The sequence below is a fragment of the Cetorhinus maximus genome, chromosome X, assembly GCF_964194155.1.
Source record: "Cetorhinus maximus chromosome X, sCetMax3.hap1.1, whole genome shotgun sequence".
Classification (NCBI taxonomy): Eukaryota; Metazoa; Chordata; class Chondrichthyes; order Lamniformes; family Cetorhinidae; genus Cetorhinus; species Cetorhinus maximus.
In genome coordinates, this window is record NC_135917.1 from 2229617 (window position 1) to 2250163 (window position 20547).

A 20547-nucleotide genomic window follows, 5' to 3' on the forward strand; every position below is an offset into this window, starting at 1 on the left:
TAATTGTGGCCCCAGCACTGATCCCTGTGGCACTCCAATAGTTACAGATTGCCATCCTGAAAATGCCCCCTTTATCCCAACTCTGTCTTCTTAATTAGCCAATCCTCTATCCATACTAATATACTACCCCCAACACCATGGGCTCTTAATCTGATTAAGTAGCCTTATGTGCGGTAACTTATCAAATGCCTTTTGGAAATCCAAATATATTACATCTAATGGTTCACCTTTATAACAACGCTTAATAACACTTTAAAAAAGGTATTAATAGCCAATTGCTGCAAGGAAGCCAACACCTTCAGGATTGGAGGGAAAGAGGAAAATAAATAGACAGAAGAGATATTTTTTAAAAAACCACAGGTGGGGACTGCCACGGTTAACTCTTTTAGAAACTCAATTGTTGTGTATATCTGATTCCATAATTCATGTGTTTTAGAGGTTTAACTTTTAGTTTTAGGAATATAACTTTTAGGTTGGAGATGAAAATGTTAAACACAAGTTAAAATGGAAACACTTGGTTGAGGAACTGATAGACTTGGGGTAATTACAGTTCAGTTTGAGTGTTTATTTAATGAGGTCAGGATTGGAAATGAAAAAACCTAAACAATGACCCATCTTTTAAGTTTGTAATAGAGCCAGGTGGTCTACACTTATCCAATAAAAGATTTAAATTATTTATGTAGTTCCAAGATAAAAAGTTAAAAGCTAGTTGGTATACAAGAGAGTTCCCTTGGTGGGGCTAGCAAGTCTGGAGAAAGAGTTGTAAATTTCATTAGAGATATAAGTTATTAATACCAGTCACAGAATCAAAAGGTTTGTCTTGAAGGTACAGTAATTAGTTTGCATTTCTGTTTGCAACATCCCAAAATATGTCACGTTGCCATGGAGATAGGTTGTAGGGTTACCCTTTTAGGTGGAATTTATCTGTTTGTCTTTTTGCTCATAGAAACAAGCAATCAGCAGTTCAGTTTGAGAACAGGCAGAGACAGTTGCAGCTCACTGAGTTTGTGGGGGGGGGGGGGGGGGGGGGGGAGAATGGGGTGGGAGATAAATGTTAGCCAGGCCTCCACTTTAGGCAGAGAAAATACTGACTTTATTGTTCATTGCACAGAATGCGGGTGGGAGTTCAAATTCACTTGGGAGTTTGTGAAGGGAAAAGAGCAAGAAGATTTCTTTCTCTAGCTCCAAGCTAGGCAAATCTACAATAGCCTTCACAGTGAAAAGCATTTAGCCTGGTCACAGTTGGAGTTGTGTATGCAGTCAGTTTGGAGAAGGCAGAGAAAGGAATTTGCCAAATGTGGAACAGCTGCGAGCTAGGCGAAGAGAGATATTAGAAGCCAGGGGTGTTTCTAATTTTTGTTAAGTCACTGAACAGGAATTGCGAGTGAAGCTCAGGCTTGAGCTGAAAAGCTCCAGACCTTACACTGCAGCTGTGGAAAAATTTGGAGTTGGTCCCAAGGAAGTGAAGGACCTGTTAAGTAGCCAAAGCCATTCTGCAGGGGTCAAAGTGGAAAGGGAAAGGTTCAGTTGAGGATTTTAGCTTAAAGTATCTGTGGTTGTGTTTTATTGTGCTCTGAGTATAAGGAATTACCTGAGATAGTTGTGTTTGCTTTTAATTTAACAATAATTTTTTATACAAAGCTCTTTTTGTTTAAAAACAATTTTGTAGCATAATTTCTTTCATTCAATCACTGGGTGTTCAAGTTTCTCTTCAAACATTAATGGTCTCCATCAAGATCATAACTCGATACACTGATATAGTTTCATGAAACGTCAGCTGTTTCGGGGATCATTAATTCTGAACAGTTTACATGTTACATGCAACCTTAGACACTACACATTCTACATCATATTGTATTTTTAACACACAATCATCATGGATGCTCAAAAAGGAAGCATCCAACTATTAACTTGGTGATGGTATATAGTATTCTGCTCAACAGGGTGAGGGACAATGCTGCTAAGTAATGACAAATTTACCTTTCTGCACTCTATCAAGAAGAAAAAAAGTTAGGCAGTAAATCTCATCGCCTCGCTTGTGCCGAGAACAGCCTACCTTTTCAATGCCAACTCTAGCTGTGCATATGGGTGGCAACTTGGTGCAAGGTTCTAGGTGCAGACACATGACCACTGGAACCTGGGTTGAGGCTATTCAATCTCAGCACATTCAGAACAACTGTATCCTTCAGTTTAAAAATGTGGGTTCAAATCTGTGCTAACCCAGTCCACCAACCAGACTCCCAAGATGGCCAAAAGGCAAAAACATCACATGGCACACAAGGAATACAGCCAACTTTTTGTGTACCTAAAAAGCTATTTATCACAGCTAATGTAGAATGTACTTACTTAGAAAAACGTTCCCTGAGGGCTGCTGTTCCCCTTTTATTAACTATAGATAGCTCTTTGGCAGTAATCCGCAGGGATTGCGAGGTCCATTGCCCTCTGCTGAATGGTGATCGCTCCATGCCCTCTAGGTTTGCCTGCATAAAAAAGTGTGTAATGAAATACATAGCACTGATACTACTATACAAACAAAAGAGGGGGGGGGGGGGTGGTGGAAACTTGGTTGTCATGTGCAAAGTGGTTACACCAACAGCTTGCACTTATATAGTAAAATATCTCAAGGCACTTAATTAAACCAGAGTTTTTGATGAATCCCTGCTGATCTAAATAGCTCAGTGCAGCTCCAAGCATTTAACCAACAAACACAGCCTCTGACTGTGATATGAAATTAACATTTTAATAGAATCCAACACGTGAACTTTAGAAAAATCCTACAACATTTTCAAGCTATAGACCATGGCTCCATCTAACCAACTCATTCAGTTTCCTACATGACTTTGGTCTTGTCTCCTTTTGATCCTTCCAGTTTCTTCCTCGAATACTGTTGCTGCTTCCTCTAGATGAAAAAATGTCTGAAATTCTCACTTTCCAAATGGAAGGGGAGATAGTCACAATTTTAAATTAAGAAGTGCACTTTTCTATCCCCAAACCACACCCCCATTACTAGGCAAGACAATAAGTGCTCTCAGGTCTCCTTTGTCCTTTTTAGTAACTAGTCTCTTGAGGGGTAAAAATGACAGCCTAAACAAGTGCCAGTATGAAAGCATGGTTAATGAGGAAATTTCAGGCAAGAATTGATTTCTTACTACCTGTACCACAATACTACTGGTTTAAATTTCCTTCTAAATTTACTATTATGCAGCCATTTGCAGAGCAAGTAGAATTTTGGCTTCCTCCAATATCCTGGTGCCACACTCCACATGCGTCAACTTAATTCCAATGTTGATCCACAGGGCTCAGTTTGGGGGTGGGGGGTGGTTAGGGGAAATGGGTGGGGTTGGCTACTGATTTAATTTAGGTCAACAGCAACAAAATCTCATCATACATCTTTAAAAAAAATTAATCCAACAATTGGATTAACAGTTTGCACTTTCAGCACAGCAAGTGTTAATAACCTGTATTGCAGCAATTGGAAGCATTACTGAAAACATTCTTTAATGTTGAGTACATCCATTTACTGGGATCATATCTGCACATTTCAACATGTTGATCTCTGGCTGGTCATACATTAAGCAATCAATCCCTCATCTGGTACAGCAACAAAGGGTTCAATTGAAAATACAACCAATGCTGACAAATTACTCTTTAAAACAAAAACAATATATTTTCATTCATTGGAAAAAGATAAAGGAGGTCAGAGGCCAATAAATATTTCAGTCCAGCTCACCCACTCAATTTAGTCAAATCACTAAATGTAAACTCAGATACAAGTGAAACACTGCCCTTCACAGTAAGCAACTTCTGTAATCTTAAAAAGAAATCATGTTCAGACAAGTACTATCTGAAGTTTTGCAAAGTAATGTTCACACAGTTATGAGGAACCACCCAATATGGCTCACCCAAAAAAACCCTTAGGGTTTCTAAAGACTCAAGGAAATTAATGTTTGATACTTCCGATAAAGCCATTCATTATCTTTCCCCAGTGACCAGGAAAAACCCATACAGGCCCAGAACAGAAAAGCAGTTTCACGGCACAGAGGAATGGAAACATTTTGGCTGGTCAACTTGGTGATATCCACATGTTGAGCTGCTGAACCCATCCAGCAACATTAAAACCTACCGCTTCAGGCACCTTCCTTAATCTCCACCGTGTGCCCAGTCAGCTCCTCTGAAGTGCCCCGATGCGCTTTGCTTTATTGACAGTGCATGGCATTGTCAACTCCTTGCTGGATTAGTGTCACAGTTGCCCTTTTTGACACACAAGTGTCAGGGTTCATGTGCAACATTTGGTGAGTGCTGGCAGGCAATTTTACCCTGAAGGGTAAAAGCAGAGCCTGAGCCCTGATGTCAGCACAAGTGCATTTGTAGCAGAGCCACTAAAACGTGATAAGAAGCTGAATGCTGGGCTAAACCTTTCCCCTCACGAACCCAAAGCAACTGTAGTGCCTCTACTGCCACCTCAACAGAACAGATCCTACTCCCCCCCCACCCCTCCCACCACCCACCCCGCCCAAACACCAATCAGGACATTTCTGGTCTGCTTAGCCACCCACTGGATCAATTGCTAATATGTGTAATTCAATCTTCATCCAGAGGGAAAGTCTCCAGAAAAATTGTTTTCTCCCAACGTCAAACTAAAGAACATCCCAAAGTGCTTTCCAGCCAAAAGTGCTCATGTAGTCAAGTACAAAATGCATTCACTCTGGAACTACATGCATTGGAATGGCAAAGTGACAAACTTCCTTGTACAGACACACTTGTACCTCATTGCCATCAAGTCACAATCTGTAAATCTGGATAGAATTCATTACATCTATCTCAGAGGTGGCTAAAGGTGATACAAGAGAATTTCTTCAGGATTTTACAGCACTTGTATCCCACATTGGCTCCTTTTCAATCCCTTCAATGCTGATTCCAGCTCAATTAGTTGGGAATTTTAAAAAAAACCCCATTGCAATAGTACACTTGACATTGTGCTTGAAGTGCAGACTCTAGTCCACCCACTTTGCATGGAAACAGTGCTTAAATAGAAGTGGAACAAAAGCCAAGGGTTCTTTAAACAATAATTGCTTATGTAAATGAGTTTGAGCGCAAAGTCCCAAGTGCCCATCGAAGTTCCAGGTCATTACCATTCAACTGTGTAAAAAGTTGAAAAAGTTAATCCTGAGCACAAGTCTCAAATTGCAGAACAAGGGACATTGGTGGAGCTTTTTTTGGGGGGAGGGGGGGGGGTGGTATGGGAGAGCCAAGAGCAGCAGGGCGAAGGCATTGTATTGATATTATATCTTTGACTGAATGAAATTGGGCTCATGGGTACTGACGAAGCTTCCCCGCTTAGCTATAATTTCTATCACCCACCCTGCCCAAATCACTGCAGTAGTGGTTTGTATCTCGCCACCAAATAACACGTTGAACTTTTTTTTCCCTCTGGTATCTACCCTCTTTACTCCTTCAAGTGCCTCACTTTGTTCCACCTGTTTTGTCTCTCCAGCCAACCCCACCCTCACCCCCATCCCACATTCTTTGTTCTGCAACTTGAAACTGTGCTCAGGATTAACCTTTTCTACTTCACTCAAGTCTCTTGTTTACCCTGGGGGATCTCCATCACACCTCACTTCAAGTCTGAAGAGCAGATTTTTCTCAACTCATTCCTCAGCATTTCCTGCCACTCTCTAGGTTTGGATGTTTCACACCTTAGTGACCACGGTCAAATACAGCAGTCAAGGTGTGGATTGATAAGAATACTGTACACCTTCTGCAGGAAAGCCTCAGAGTTGCACCCTGTTGATCTGCTAATACAATTCAGCATTCTGATTGCTTTATTAATCTGCAATTTTTTTCTTTCGAGTTATCAACAGTCACAGATTGCAACTCTTTCGAGTACAATCACAGTTCTTGGTTTCCAGGAGTGGGACATGAACCCACAACCCTCTGATTCAAAGGCGAGGGTGCTATGAACTGAGCCACAGCTGACACCTCCCTAAAACTAGACATTATCGTGCAGTCCATCATTTCCAGATTTTTCAACCACTGCGCTGGCTCATTCAGCTAAGTGTATTCCCTCACTTCCTTTTAATATGCACGACCTTGTACTTACACTGAATTTCATCGACCATAGATCTTCAATTTGCAATTTTTATTCTGTAACTCTTCAGCTGCTCTGACCATCCTTTAAGTTTAGCGTCACCTGAAAATGCAATTAACTGCGAGTGCCTGAATCTCAGTAATTTATGTAAATCAGAAACACAGCAGCTCCAACCCAATCCCTGGGGCATTTCACTCAATACATTAACTTGTATCACTCCCCAGCTACTCACTCCTTTAACCACTTCCTCATCTATCTTCAAATTTCTCCTACTCCAATTAAGTTAGCTAATTGCAATCAGGTTGACAGTACAGGTGCTACAATTGACCTCAGCACACCCTGATGGCTGTGCAGCCTTCCTTTCCCAATCATCTGCCATCATACATAGTTGTTAGGTGCAGCCCACACATTAGAAAGGATGTCAAGGCATGAGATTTACCAGAATTATACCAGAGATGAGGGACTTCAATTATTTATAGACTAGAGAAGCTGGGGTTGTTCTCCTTAAAACAGAGAAGGTTAAGAGGAGATTTCAAAATCATAAACAGTTGTTTTCATATCATAATAAAAGAATAAATTGTTTGCAGTGACAGGAGCTGGTAACTTTTTAAACAAACACCATGAGCTAGTGTGATCTGGAATGCCTCGTCTGCAAGGGTGGTGGAACCAGATTCTTTTATTCATTCATGGGATGTGGGCGTCACTGTCAAGGCCAGCATTTATTGTCCACCCCTAATTGCCCTCAAGAAGGAAGTGGCGAACTGCCTTGTTGAACTACTGCAGTCGAGGTGTCAGCTGTGGCTCAGTTCATAGCACCCTCGCCTTTGAATCAGAGGGTTGTGGGTTCATGTCCCACTCCCGGAAACCAAGAACTGTGATTGTACTCAAAAGAGTTGCAATCTGTGACTGTTGATAACTCGAAAGAGTTTGAACTACTGCAGTCCATGCAGCAAAGATGCTCCCACAGTGCTGTTAGGTAGTGAGTTTCAGGATCATGACCCAGGAATAATGAAGGAACAGCAGTATATTTCAATTCAGGATGGTGTATGACTTGAAGGTGGTGGTGTATCGATGCACCTGCTGCCTGTTCTTCCAAGATGTAGAGGTTGCAGGTTTGGGAGGTGCTGTCAAAGAAGTCTTGATGAGATTTACAGAGCTATGGGGAAGAGCAGGGGAGTGGGATTATTTGGATAGCTCTTCCAAAGAGTTAGCACCAGCATAGTGAGCTGAATGGCCTCCTTCTGTGCTATATCATTCTACAATTCTATGACAGGATTGGGTTCAGCTGTGGTATTGTTACAGTCAAGTCAGTGGCTGACACTTATCTGTGGGCCTAAGGTAAGAATTGGCACGAGCAAAGTAGTAGAGACCATGTACCACAAACATTTTTTTAAATTTAGGGGTACAGTGACATAAATAACTGGCCTTCTAATAGATGTAAAAAAAAAGTGGTTACTGCAATGCTACATCTATTTTCCTGCAGTCAAGGCTTCCTGCCTAGCCCTTCAGATTGGAAAATAACCAGAAGTGTGTGTAAAGGGTCAGGGCAGTCAGGATACATTACAATATGCATCACCCTGGCAACAGTTAAAACAGGGCATGGGTCAACTATCTTATCTGCTCTAACATTTTGCCGTGTTCTGGCCATTGGAGTAAACAATTCGCACTCTCGCACAGATCACAGTAAATCCTCTGCGTTATCACGATATAGTCACTGCTAATGCATTGAACATACTGAAAGTCACTGTATATCAGGCTTAATGAAAGGGTTATAACCGAGTATGGTTGGAGATTAAGCCATACAGGCCTCAAATCTAAGCTCAAATCATCTCATCCTATATAAAGAGATGCCCTTCTAATAATTTGGAAATTAGCAGCCCATATAAAAATTCCCTGCTTATGATTTAGCATCAGCAACAGAATGTCAAATAGGCTGACAAGAGTTTCAGTATGTACAATTGGAAGCACGTATAAACACCCCAGCGAAAATTTAACTACAGAAATATGTAACAAACATATTTGTGGCACCTTTAATCTACTAAAAATGTCCCAAGGTACTTCCAAGGAGGTTGACAAAATTTGACACTGAGTCACACGAGGAGATTAGGACAAATTACCAAAAGCTTGGTCAGAGGTTTTAAGGGAGCATCTAAAAGGAGGAAGAAAGAACAAGGTAGAAAATCAGAGAAGTTTAGGAAGGAACTCAAGAGCTCAGGGCCTTGGCAGCTGAAGGTACGGCCACCAGCGGTGAAGCAATGATGAGCCAGAGATCGGCTGAAGGCCAGAATTGGAAGAACGCAGATATCTCAGAGGGCTAGAGGAGGTTACAGAAAAAGGGAGGGGCAAGGCCATGGAAGGATTTGTAAACAAGGACATCCCAAACTGCCCAGGGACAGACTACAGCCACCAGTATTATCAGTTTTGTGCAGCTCAAAAATTTTCCCTCCTTAGAAAACTTAAGTTTGGAAAATAAGAAACAGTACAGTATTGTATTGCTGTGTGTTTCATGGTTCAAATTGCTATACTGCAAAGCTTTATAAACTCATTGTTCCATGAAATAAGGTAAGAAGGTAAGAACAAGGACATAACAAACAGCATCCAGATTCTACCCCAGGTCTGTGCAGAGTTTGTGGACCTCAGCCATATATTTGCAATTAGTTTCAGCATCCCTGAGGACCAGGCGAGGATAAAAACAGCCAGTCATCCTGCTCCTGATTGCCATCCAGTGCTGGAAAACAGTACATCAGGCACTTAGAATCGGACAAATTTATCTCGGCTCACACAAAGAATTACCACTCCTGTAAGGTGTACCAGCACCCAAGAATTGTCCATCAGGATGGATCAGCGACTTTGTCTATTGTGGTTGGAGTGGCGGGGGGGAGAAAAAAGCGGAGAGAGAGAAAAAAGAGGGCAAAGCAAAAAAAGGTCGAATTTATAAAACAAACCTTAGAAAGCAAAATGAAGAATTTCACATAATGGGGTGGGGAGAGGGAGGGACGAAACAAATATCAAACAAAAATGAAAGACATTTTAAGTAGTTTGTCACTTTAGTTTTTAATCTGTATGTCCCTCTGCATAGCACATCAGTCTCTGAGCATGGGATAGTTAGGTAACTGTTCCCATTCTGGGTAGTGACAGTGCACCTGGTATGGGCAGCTAACAACTGTCCAACATGGTGGCGTGAAGTGACCAGACTTTCCCCTTTCTCTTGGGGTGAACCTACACTTCTGCAGAAGTATGACAGATCTGCACATGATTTTTATATTTATATTTAGTGAGGTGTTCAATGTCTTCAAGTTCCACACATCTCATGTAGTTGCCAGAAGCCAGAGTAAATGTGCCAAATTCACTAAGGACAACTACCATGAAGCTTTGATAAAAAAGTGGCACCACCCTACAAAAGTCAGTTTCAAAACAGCTTTAACCCTGGACCCAAACAGATCAGCCTGCAACATCTTCCTCCTGGCAATTATCACTTGAACATATAATTAAGGTTCGTTTAGATAATAGGGAAGTATCAGACAATAGATGTATGGTTCTTCCGTGCTGGCTGCACTTGTAGATTATAAACAATCTAATCAGGAAAGAACCAGCAGCATCATAAACCCAGAAAAAGGAGAATCTATAAAAGGTATCTTCTGCTGCAGCAACATAAATACACAAAGCCAAATCTGGCACACCTCTAAACGTGTATAATGAAAGCCCACCAGGCTTACTGGCACCTGATGACACAATTTGAAGCTAAAAAGGATATAAGAAAAGGTCAGTGGAATAGAATTGAAAAGATTGAAGCATTTGAAGAGCCAGCAGAGCTGAGAGGAGCCAAATGGCCTTTTACTCTAAGATAAAAGCAAAAAACTGCAGATGCTGGAAAGCCAAAACAAAAACAAAAATACCTGGAAAAACTCAGCAGGTCTGGCAGCATCTGCGGAGAGGAACACAGTTAATGCTTCGAGTCCGAATGACCCTTCAACAGAAGTAAAAATAGAAGAGAGGTGAAATATAAGTCCCACCCCCCCTTAAAACAGCTTATATTTCTCCTCTCTTCTATTTTTACTTAGTTCTGTTGAAGGGTCATTCGGACTCGAAATGTTAACTGTGCTCCTCTCCGCAGATGCTGCCAGACCTGCTGAGTTTTTCCAGGTATTTTTGTTTTTGTTTTGGCCTTTTACTCTGCTGTAACCTCTGGGAGTATACAGACCAATAATGCTGTTTCCACATCAGTTATCTGCATGAACCTTTCTCAGCTGTCAGGGAATGTCTACAAGCATCAAATGAAAGTCAGAACTGCAATTTTAAACTGCAAGTGCAGGTTAGCCATTGCCACTGGTGTGAAGTCTGGATTTCAAGGCACCAGCCGCCAAGCCAAACAGAACTGGTTCTGTATGATTAAAGATCAAGGCTTCACCTCCAACCCAAAAAGCTAAATCCTGGTCAGATACGTATCATTTTCCTCTCTTCCATACATTAATCTTCCTTGCACTATTAGACAGACAGATGCAGGAGTCATCACATCAGGGTCAGATGTGATAGCAGAAAAAAATGCAATAGTAAAATATTCATAAGAACATAGGACGTAGACGTAGGCCATTCAGCCCTTCAAGCCATTCGACAAGGTCATGGTTCATATAGTTGTCGCCTCAACTCTACTTTCCTGTCTGCTTCCCATGATCCTGGACTCCCTTGTCTGTCATGGTGTACAAGGTTGATTTCTACACACTTCCCCACCCAACAGATGCTCCTCTTGGACAGGACCAAGTTTTTAAATTTGACTCATACTGGGGAAAGCCATCCAATTCAGAGAGGCAGTCTGCAATAAAGCTGACAAGGGGTTCATTCAGTATAATCTCTAGTTACCAAAACAGAATAATATAGTGGCAGGAACAGCAAAAGGAAAGTAAATTCAAGGTTCCACTAACACCAAATTATCAACCACTTCTGTGTTATTCAAACAGTACCCATTTTTGACTGGCTTTGTACAAGAGGGTTAAAAAAAATTGAATGCTGTACATTTTAAGGGTCGCCTCAAGTCTGCCATGTGTGAACTATAAACAGCTTGCTCTATGAAGTGCTACTGCCACCTTGTGGAACATAATCACCCAGTTCAGTGTAGAGTAAATGAAAAGGGGTTACATACAAATCAAATGCAAGTTAATGCCAAGAGAAGGAGATAGATTGCACAAGGATATGGTTTCATTGCTCACACCTATTGCATTATTTACTGGTAATATAGTCCCATGGTACAACAGTCTCCTCCTCTGTCCAAAAGAAACCTAAACAAGAGTCTGCCTGTTTAGTAACAATTTATAGAGTATGCAATCGATTCAAAGTAGATAAAACAAAGTTGATAAAGCTCAACACAAACTGGAGGAACAGCACCTCATCTTCCGACTAGGCACTTTACAGCCTTCCGGACTGAATATTGAGTTCAACAACTTTAGATCTTGAATTCCCTCCTCCATCCCCATCCCCACCCCCTTTCTGTTTCTTCCCCCTTCCTTTTGTTTTTTCCAATAATTTATATAGATTTTTCTTTTCCCACCTATTTCCATTATTTTTAAATGTATTCCACCCATGGTTTATTTCACCCCACCCCCATTAGAGCTACCTTGCTTGTCCTGCTCTCCATTCTTAATTAGCACATTCTTTTAGATAATATCATCACCTTCAACACCTCTTTGTTCTTTTGTCTGTGACATCTTTTGGTTATCTCCTCCTATCACTGCTTGCTTGTCCCAACAGCCCCCCCCCCCCCCCCCCTTTAAACCAGCTTATATTTCACCCCTTTCCTATTTCTACTTAGTTCTGTTGAAGGGTCATGAAGACTCGAAACGTCAACTTTGCTCTTCTCCGCCGATGCTGCCAAACCTGCTGAGTTTTTCCAGGTATTTCTGTTTTTGTTTTAGATAAAACAAAAAACTGGCAAGTTAAATCTGGTCTCAATAATAGCATGAAGGACACCAGCTTCACCATCCTACAAACTTCAAAATAGCTGTTTGGTAGTACAGAACTTGAGATTTGCTGAAAAAAAATTAGGCTTTTTGTCAAAGCTTTTCGTCTTGCACTCATCAGGACAATTCACAAGAGAATACCAATGAACTGTCCTGATGAGTGCAAGACAGTTTTGACAAAAAATGATTCTTTTTTCAGCAATACTCAAACTTCAATATGATAGTATCTACTATTGTAGCTGTTATACTCCTGCTCAAGCTTCCTATTCACTGCCATCTATCCATAATACAAGTTAACTTTCAATCAATACAGAATGAATTTTTAACTACTTCAGGTTTTAACCCCAATACCAGTTAATTAGGATTTTCTTGTTTGGGTAGCAACATAAGTAGCCAAGCATCAATACATCGAATATTAGTTATAGGTAGATTGCCTGCTCATTCAGCAAGTAGTGATAAGTGCCTTCATTTGAAATTACAGCATCGAAACAGAAAAAGGAAACCGGAATATACTGCCAGAAATCTTGTATCATTCAAGCAATCTTTAATACAATTTAAGTGTTTAAACTGGCAAGCTAATTAAACCACCACATTAAACGTAAACTTCCTGGACCACAAATCTCAACACCCCATCGCAGGGAGTTTCAATCCCAAATTACCCAGGGGGATATGCAAAGAAAAACAATCTTGCAATAGTTTTTGAAATCACTTTTTAAAAGTATTGATACAAAATTACACATGGTAAAACTTTCAACACATTGGAACAGGTGTCTCCGATTAGATAAACATTTCAGGAACTCTTGAACAGCATGCAACAAACCCGGTTCAGTCACAAATGCAGTAACAAAGATACTTTAAAAAAAAGCACAAAGCACACTTATCTGCCATTAATTTATTACCTGAACAAAAGCTTACTTCCCCAAAAACTGTAATGTTGGTGGCAGCACTTGTCTGAAGGCACCTGCAGAAATACACTAGAATTTGTAAGGTAGAAAGTGTGCAATCAAATTACAGTATTCACTTACTGGTTTGGTCACTTCCCTGACAATTGTTAACACATTACTCTCCACATCACATATCTGCTTGGACAACTTCCAAATCAGATGGTAGACCCATCCACAAGCCAATTTCACTCATTTTTAGAATAGGAACAGACAGGCATATTGCATTGTACTCTTAAATTTACAATCTTCCAGGCTCAGCTGGCTCAACAATTTTAGATCAGAAACTGCTGCCGTCCAGAAAAAAAAAGTGGGGGCAGTGGTTGTGATGATTCTGCTTTCCCCGTTTACACTTCCTGTAGGGTTTCTCTACGTCCCATTACCATCTCCTTTTCCCTTGCACCATAATTTTTGTCATTTAATCTCTACTGCCTTCCACCCTATCAGGCCTTTTTGTTCTCTCTCCCCCACCCCACCCCATTACTCCTTCCCCTGCCTCTGGACTTGCTTAAAACCTGCCACATCTCTATCTAACCATTCCCAGTTCTGATGAAAGGCCACTAATCCAAAATGTTAACTTTCTCTCTCTCCATAAATGCTACATAACCTGAGTATTTCCAGCATTTTCTGTTTTTAATTAGGAAGAACGTGAGGGCGTTTGAGAGGATGCAGAAAAGATTCAAGAGAATAGTTCCAGGAACAAGGTGGCTCCAGTGACAAGGAACTTCAGGTACGTAAATAGATTGGAGAAGTTGGGACTGTTCTCCTCTTAACCTTCTCCAAGGAGTTTTGATATAGGCATTCAAAATTATGAGCAGTCTGGACAGAGTAGATAGGTAGAAGCTGTTCCCATTGATGGAAGGATCAAGAATCAGAGGGCATAGATTTAAGGTAATTCGCAAAAGAAGCATTGGCGACATTAGAAAAAACTTTTTCACACAGCAAGTTGTTAGGATTTGGAATGCATTGAGTGTTGGAGGCAGGGTCAATCAAAGCACTCAAGAGGGAATTGGATCATTATCTGAAAAGGAAGAATGTGCAGGACCACAGGGATTGGGCAGGGGAGTGACATTAGGGAAATTGCTCCTTCAGAGAGCCAGCACATTCATGACAGGCCGAATGGCCTTCTGTGCTGTAACCATTCTATGATTCTAATCTATGATTCTATAATTGTGGTGTACACTAGCACAATACCCAAAATACCTATTGGTCAACAATACCCACCCCCCTCAGGATCACCTCAAGTACTAAGCAAACAAAAGAGACCGTTGCAGATCATACCACTCCCTGCACAGACTCCAGCTCCTCCCCAAAACACAAAACAGGACTGCCCCAGTGGACAGAATGTTTCAGCCTGCTCTTGACATTAATTTCCTCTTAACTCAACTACACTTTCTCAGCTCCTTCCTCCTCCTCACCCCACCTGTAACTCTTCCAATGGCCTCTTTTGCTTTAACAGTGTCAGGTTTCTTGACCAATCGTTTCCTTTTGTCTCACAAACCCTCTAAATCGCCATCCATCATGTGGATGGTCTCCTTAGTCCTTGTATCTTCCTTGAACAGTGGCCCAACACTGGCTCAGCTCCACCATCCTCTGAGCAGTTCTTTCCTTCAACAACTTCTCAATTCTATTCACTTCCTCCAGATAAAAAAAAGCGTTGCTGTGGGAACCCATCAGATAAAAAGTGGTACTATGGGAACCCATCAGATTAAAAAGTATTGCTATAGGAACCCATGGGTTCCAGCTATTCCTATCTTATTGTAGGATATGTGGAACACTCTGTTCCAATCCTACTCAAGATTTCCTCCCTGACCTCTTCCTGTTACAATGACAACTGTGTTGCCACTGCTTCCTACTCTCATTCCAATCTTCAATTATCAACTATGCTTCCAATTGGCACCCATCCCTCACTTTCATGTGATCCACCTCTAACTCTTCCTTTTACTTATCCCAATGTTGTTCCAGTTCCATTGAAATGATTGATTAATTCACTTTCTGTTGTCAGCTTCCAAAATATCTCCTCCCTTCAGCCAGAGATGCCCCTCCCCCACCTGGTAACAGGGGTCAACAGAACCCTTAGCCTGATCCTCACCAATTCCCCTACCTCTTCCCCCACCCTCCCTTCACCTTCAAACTTACTTGCCTCCAATAGGTCATCTTTCCAACATGATCCAACTACCAAGTAAATCTTCCTCCTCCGTCCCTGCAGTGGGAGGGATTCCTCCAGATAGCTTTGTTCACCCTTCTGTCACCCCCACTTCCAGCAGCCCTCCCCTGTGCACACAAAATACTTGATCATTCACCCCGTCACGCCACGGTCCAAGACACCTTCTATGCAAGGCAATTTACATGTTTTTTCAAAACTCTTATATTAACTACTCAGAGTGCTGCCTCTCCTACGTTGAAGAGAACAAAGGCATTTAGAGGTGACCACTTTACCAAATGCTCTTCTTGTCTGTTGGTCTGACCTTGACATTCCTGTGGTGTGCTACTTTAACATGCCCTCCTATTGCCTTTCTGACCTCTTGGCCTCTTATGTTGTCCGAATTTGGCTGAACAGCAAATCATCCTTCTCTTGGACATTTATTGCACTTCATTGACTGTAAAGCACATTGGGATGCCTAGAGGTCATGAAAGGCGTGATATGAAGAATAAAGATGGACTTGCATTTATATAGTGCCTTTTACAGCGTCAGGACTGTCCAAGTAAGTACCTTACAGTAATTAAAGTAATGTCTTCTTAATTATGCTCCTATGAAGCTCTTTGGGACATTTTACTACTTTAAAAAAAGTGCTATAAAGTTGTTCTCCTTGTGATTTTAATGTTTGTAATGTATAAATGCAAATATTTCTTATGCACTGTCATGGTCTCTTATGGTCTGCTGCCACCATATATGTTGAGGGTCTCGATGTAGACCTCAAGGGATCTGTCTCTATGCTAAGTAAGGTATTGAGACTGATGAGGGTTCTGGCTGAACACAATTACATGAAGTTTATTACTAGCAACAACTATATACAGCTCTGCACTGGCCTTGATCTGGTGAACATTTGCAGTAGAGATCACAGGCAATAGTGAGCATCTAACATGGAGACTACTTTTTATCCGCCAGCCTTACACATGGTGATGTCATAGTGATGTCACTTATGCAGCTTCTTAAAAAGGTACATGTCATTGTCTGCATCAGCATGCATACAATATCATAACATCCACTCTGATCTGAACACTGACTTTAGTAGCTTCAGATTAGAGCTCACTGCATTTTACTTTGCAACAGAGGGTGATGGTTGGGATGGAAAGAGGGATAGCTAGTTGACATTTCAGGTATGCACATTGTTTAATCACCACCATGGCAGGCGGTGGTTGGGGGAAGAACCTTACTGAAGGTAAAAACAGAAAATGCTGGAAAAACTCAGCAGGTCTAACAGCATCTGTGGAGAGAAAAAAAAAGTTAATGTTTCGAGTTTATATGACTCTTCTTCAGGGCTAAAGAAAAGTAAAAGGTGATGAAATTTATACTGTTTGAGGAGGGTGGAGCAGGTGAAGCTGGATAGAAGGCCAGTGATAGGTGAAGGCAAAGGAGAGATTGTCAGAGATGTCATGGACAAAAGGGTGTTAATGATAGTGGTACTGGCTAAAGGAGGTGCTGATGGTGGCATTAAGGTCAGAAACCTGCAGGTTAGACCTGCTGACTTTTTCCAGCATTTTTGTTTCAGATACCTGCAATTTTGGGTTTACTGTTTTTCTCAAATTCTCTCCACCATCCTGGACCTCATTTGCTTGCTCTGCTCTTTGCATGTGCCTTTTGCAGCTCCTTTTCACTATCTTGGCTATTCACAGTCTTTTGTTCATGCATTTATCCTGCCTCACCAAATAGTAATTTTGTTCTCAGTTTTCTATTCAGTAATTTAGGTCATTCAATCCATTAACTTCCTCTTTCTGATTGGAGTATCTGTTTCCCTAGTCCTCTCTCTTCAAACCTCCACCACCACTCCACCCCTCTGACCTAATTATTCTGGCAAAGGGTTACACCCAAAACTGAATTTTCTAGTTACGTTGATTCATCTGTGCATGTGTAATATTTTCAGTTTCAAAATCAATAGTGTTTGCACTTTTCTAAAACAAAAGATATTCCACTAGCTGTGACCAATGGGGAATTTCCAGGTGATTACTCAGAGGCAACACCCGACTCATTAAGAATCTGCTGTTTACATCAAGCCTGAAGCAGGTAAGGTGACTGGTTTTGCCAATATAAAGCACTGGATTACTTCCATTTGGTGCTAGAGTATTGCTGAAGGTCTTTGTAAGAAAAGTCAAATACCGTTTCCATCACTTAGACCAGGGCTTCCCAAACCATGTGTCACGAACTCAGAAGCAGCAACGGCTGCCGTGGAACTCCTACTGAGTGTTAACAGCCACAAGACCCCCTTAAATCCTTGTGCTTTTTCAAAAATGGTGGGCATGGCCTAACTGACCGATCTTTGAGACCGGATTCGTGTTCTAAAAAAGCCAGGGAAAAAGTAGATGCTTTCTACTTAAAAACCCTGCAGTTCAAACAGTCCCCCGCAGCTCACCACATGAATCACACTGTGGGGCAATCAGCTGCATCATGCACCAGTGGCCAAAAAAAGATACGAGCACCCTAGAGTGGAAGCAACATCACATTGAGTTGACAGGCAGCAGCACCAGAGGCACTGGTCAAAACCACCTTTTGGGCACTGCAGACTCGCTTCCCATAGCGCTTGCTTGCTTTACGTTGCTGGTGTGCTGCTAAATTTGCAAAAAGAGCAGCGGCAATGTTCAAGTCACCAGCTGGTAGATCAGGAATAAACAACTTCATTTAATTTTAAAGAGGTTTGGGACTAGATCAGTGGTTTTCAAAAAAACTTTTTTTTTTGGCAACTAATTTGTTTAAGGAACATTATCCCAGGATTCTTTTCAATTTAATGCAGCAACCCAACAGCGGGAAAAGATTGTTACTAGAGAATGGTGTCAAGCATCAGTTTTAAGTGCTCCCAGGTCAGATAGAACACAAGTTCTAGAATTAAAAAAGGTCCAGCTTCTCCCCTATGCCTACAAAGGAGTAACTGCATTTCCAAAGTAATTCATTAATAGCAAGAATTCCTGACTTGATGACAAGCTATTTGTTTTTTTTTGCTTTAACAATGCCCCTAATAGCCCTCAGGGGAACATTCCCTATCATGACACCAGTGTAAAAATTTCGCAATTTCCTCCCTTCTTCTCAAAGGCATCAACTCATACAAGAATACAGTTCAGTGAACACTGGCAGCCAACAATATTTTGCCCAAGTAACTGTTCTTTGACAATGTGGTGGTGGTCCATTTGAAAACTTTTTTCCTAAACAAAGGTCTTTGGGGTTTCCAACGTAAAAACCTGCATACTAGACTGCTCACTCTGTCAATCATTAACCCATCAGTGGAGACATTCTTGTACTTTTGTGTTGCCGATGACATCTTGCCATGACCTTGGAAAACTAAAAGCATAAAAGTGGAATAAAACTCCCATTACTCCACAGAATTTATATTCTGGAGTTGCCATCGTAAATGGTTCCCTCTGTTCGGGTACTATCCCCCTTCCCCTTTCAAAATCATCACCCGCCTCTTCAAAAATATCCACTCTTCCAACCTACCATCCTCTCCTAAATTCTTGGACGTCATGTTGCCACCAACAGATTCCATGTTGTCGTGTAAAGTAGTATTTTTGTCATTTGTATGCACTGTTGAATATCTAATATTCAGATCATATTGGGGTTTAGGAGCTTATAAGCCCATAAGGGAAATTGAAAGATTGTGGTAGGGGTGAGAGAGAGGGGAAAGAGAAAATTTTAAACTTAGTTTTTGGAGTTGCAAGGTACGTCAAAGATGGTCATGCACATCTGTAAGCATACTTTTTCAAGTTTTTTGGTGTTGTTGATTTTTTTTTTTAAATTGACCCCCAAGGAACTTCCCTTGGCTTATTTACAGCAAACTGAAATTTTGACTTCCCCATGTACAATGCTCTCTCAATTACCTTCATAGAATGAGCGCCAATGAGGTTGAGTAAATGTGGGAATTTTTGTAGAGTAGATTGTCTTTTGGGAAAATGCCAGAGACCATTTTTATTGTTTTGTGTGGGTGTATAGTAGACAGTGGAGCAATTATTCCTGTCAAAAAAGAGGTACCAGGATTCTTCCTGCCCACAAATGTGAACTGGTTGTCAGAAAACCAGTTTCAAACAGGTGTAAGTTTTATTTATAAAAAGCTTCTCGGATAGCTCATTTGGCAAGCTCCTCGCGTCTCTGGCATCCAGTGATGAAAGTTCCAGGTTTGATCCCTTTGCCTCCCTGGCAGGAAAATGGTGAGAAATTCCAGCACAGAATATTAAAATGTGCAGATGTTTGGCAAGGGAGAAAGTCAGTCAGTTTTGGCAGTGATGCACCCACACTCAAATAGTCTAGCAACACTCACATACAGAATAGATCAGGTTGTCAATATGAAAGTGATATCACAAATCAAAGTTAAATGAATGATGACAGATTATATGTAATCAGGATATTCCCTACAAGTATTTATTAGGTCGCAAAAGTCACCACTGGTTTGGAGTGGGAGTTTTCTTTTAAATTAGTTTCTAGGCTTTAGCTTAAAGTTTTTCTAAGGACATATGTAAACCTGTGGCACTGTTTAAAAAAACAGACCATGTCCTTGCTAGAAATTAACTGATCTGTGGCATTGTTTCCAGTAAACCAGATGTTGTGGCTTTTTGAAGGCCAGGAAACAGCAGTGGTATAGTGGTACTGTCACTGGATTGTTAACCCAAAGACCCAGGGTAACGTTCTGCGGACCTGGGTTCGAAACCCACCACGACAGGTGGTGGAATTTAAATTCAACAGAAATGTGAATTAAAAGTCTAATGACCATTAAACCATTGCCAACCATCTTAAATGCCCTCTGAAATGGCCTAGCAAGCCACTCAGTCGTATCAAACCACTACAAAGTCAATAAAAAGGAATGAAACCAGATGGATTACATGGGAAAGCGACAATGGCAAAGTCGCCCTTAGTAATATCTGGGGGGGGCTTGTGCCAAAATTAGAAGAGCTGTCTCACAGACTCGTCACAGACATGGAATCATACCTTACAGATCATGTCCCATGGGCAGGACAAGCACAGTGGTATACAGTCAGGAGGGAGTTGCCCTGGGAGTCCTCAACATCAACTCCAGCCTCATGGCATCAAGTCAAACAGGGGCAAGGAAATCACTTAAGGATTACCACATACCATACTCCTCACATCCCCTCACTCAACTGATGAATCAGTACTCCTCCATGTTGAACATCACTTGGAGGAAGCACTGAGGGTGGCAAGGGCATAGAACATACTCTGGGTGGGGGATTTCACTGTCCATCACCAAGAGTGGCTCAGTAGCACCATTACAGACCAAGCTGGCCGAGTCCTGAATGACATAGCTGCTAGACTGGGTCTGCGGCAGGTGGTGAGGGAACCAAGACGGGAAAAAACATACTTGACCTCATCCTCACCAACCTGCCTGTCACAGGTGCAGCTGTCCACGAC

The 20547-nt window shown here is 41.4% G+C and overlaps 1 protein-coding gene across 3 annotated transcripts in view; it reads right to left on the minus strand.

The window, feature by feature from the left end:
* Positions 1-20547, minus strand: part of lima1a (LIM domain and actin binding 1a) — a 124675-nt gene that overhangs the window by 55330 nt on the left and 48798 nt on the right. For 2 of the 3 annotated variants that reach the window (XM_078534619.1, XM_078534617.1), the window contains exon 3: positions 2347-2480. In XM_078534619.1, the coding sequence (XP_078390745.1) occupies positions 2347-2465 (119 nt within the window). In that variant the 5' untranslated portion in view covers positions 2466-2480. Of the gene's footprint in view, positions 1-2346; positions 2481-12954; positions 13001-20547 lie in introns of all 3 variants that reach the window. The other variant, XM_078534618.1, reaches the window with a different exon arrangement.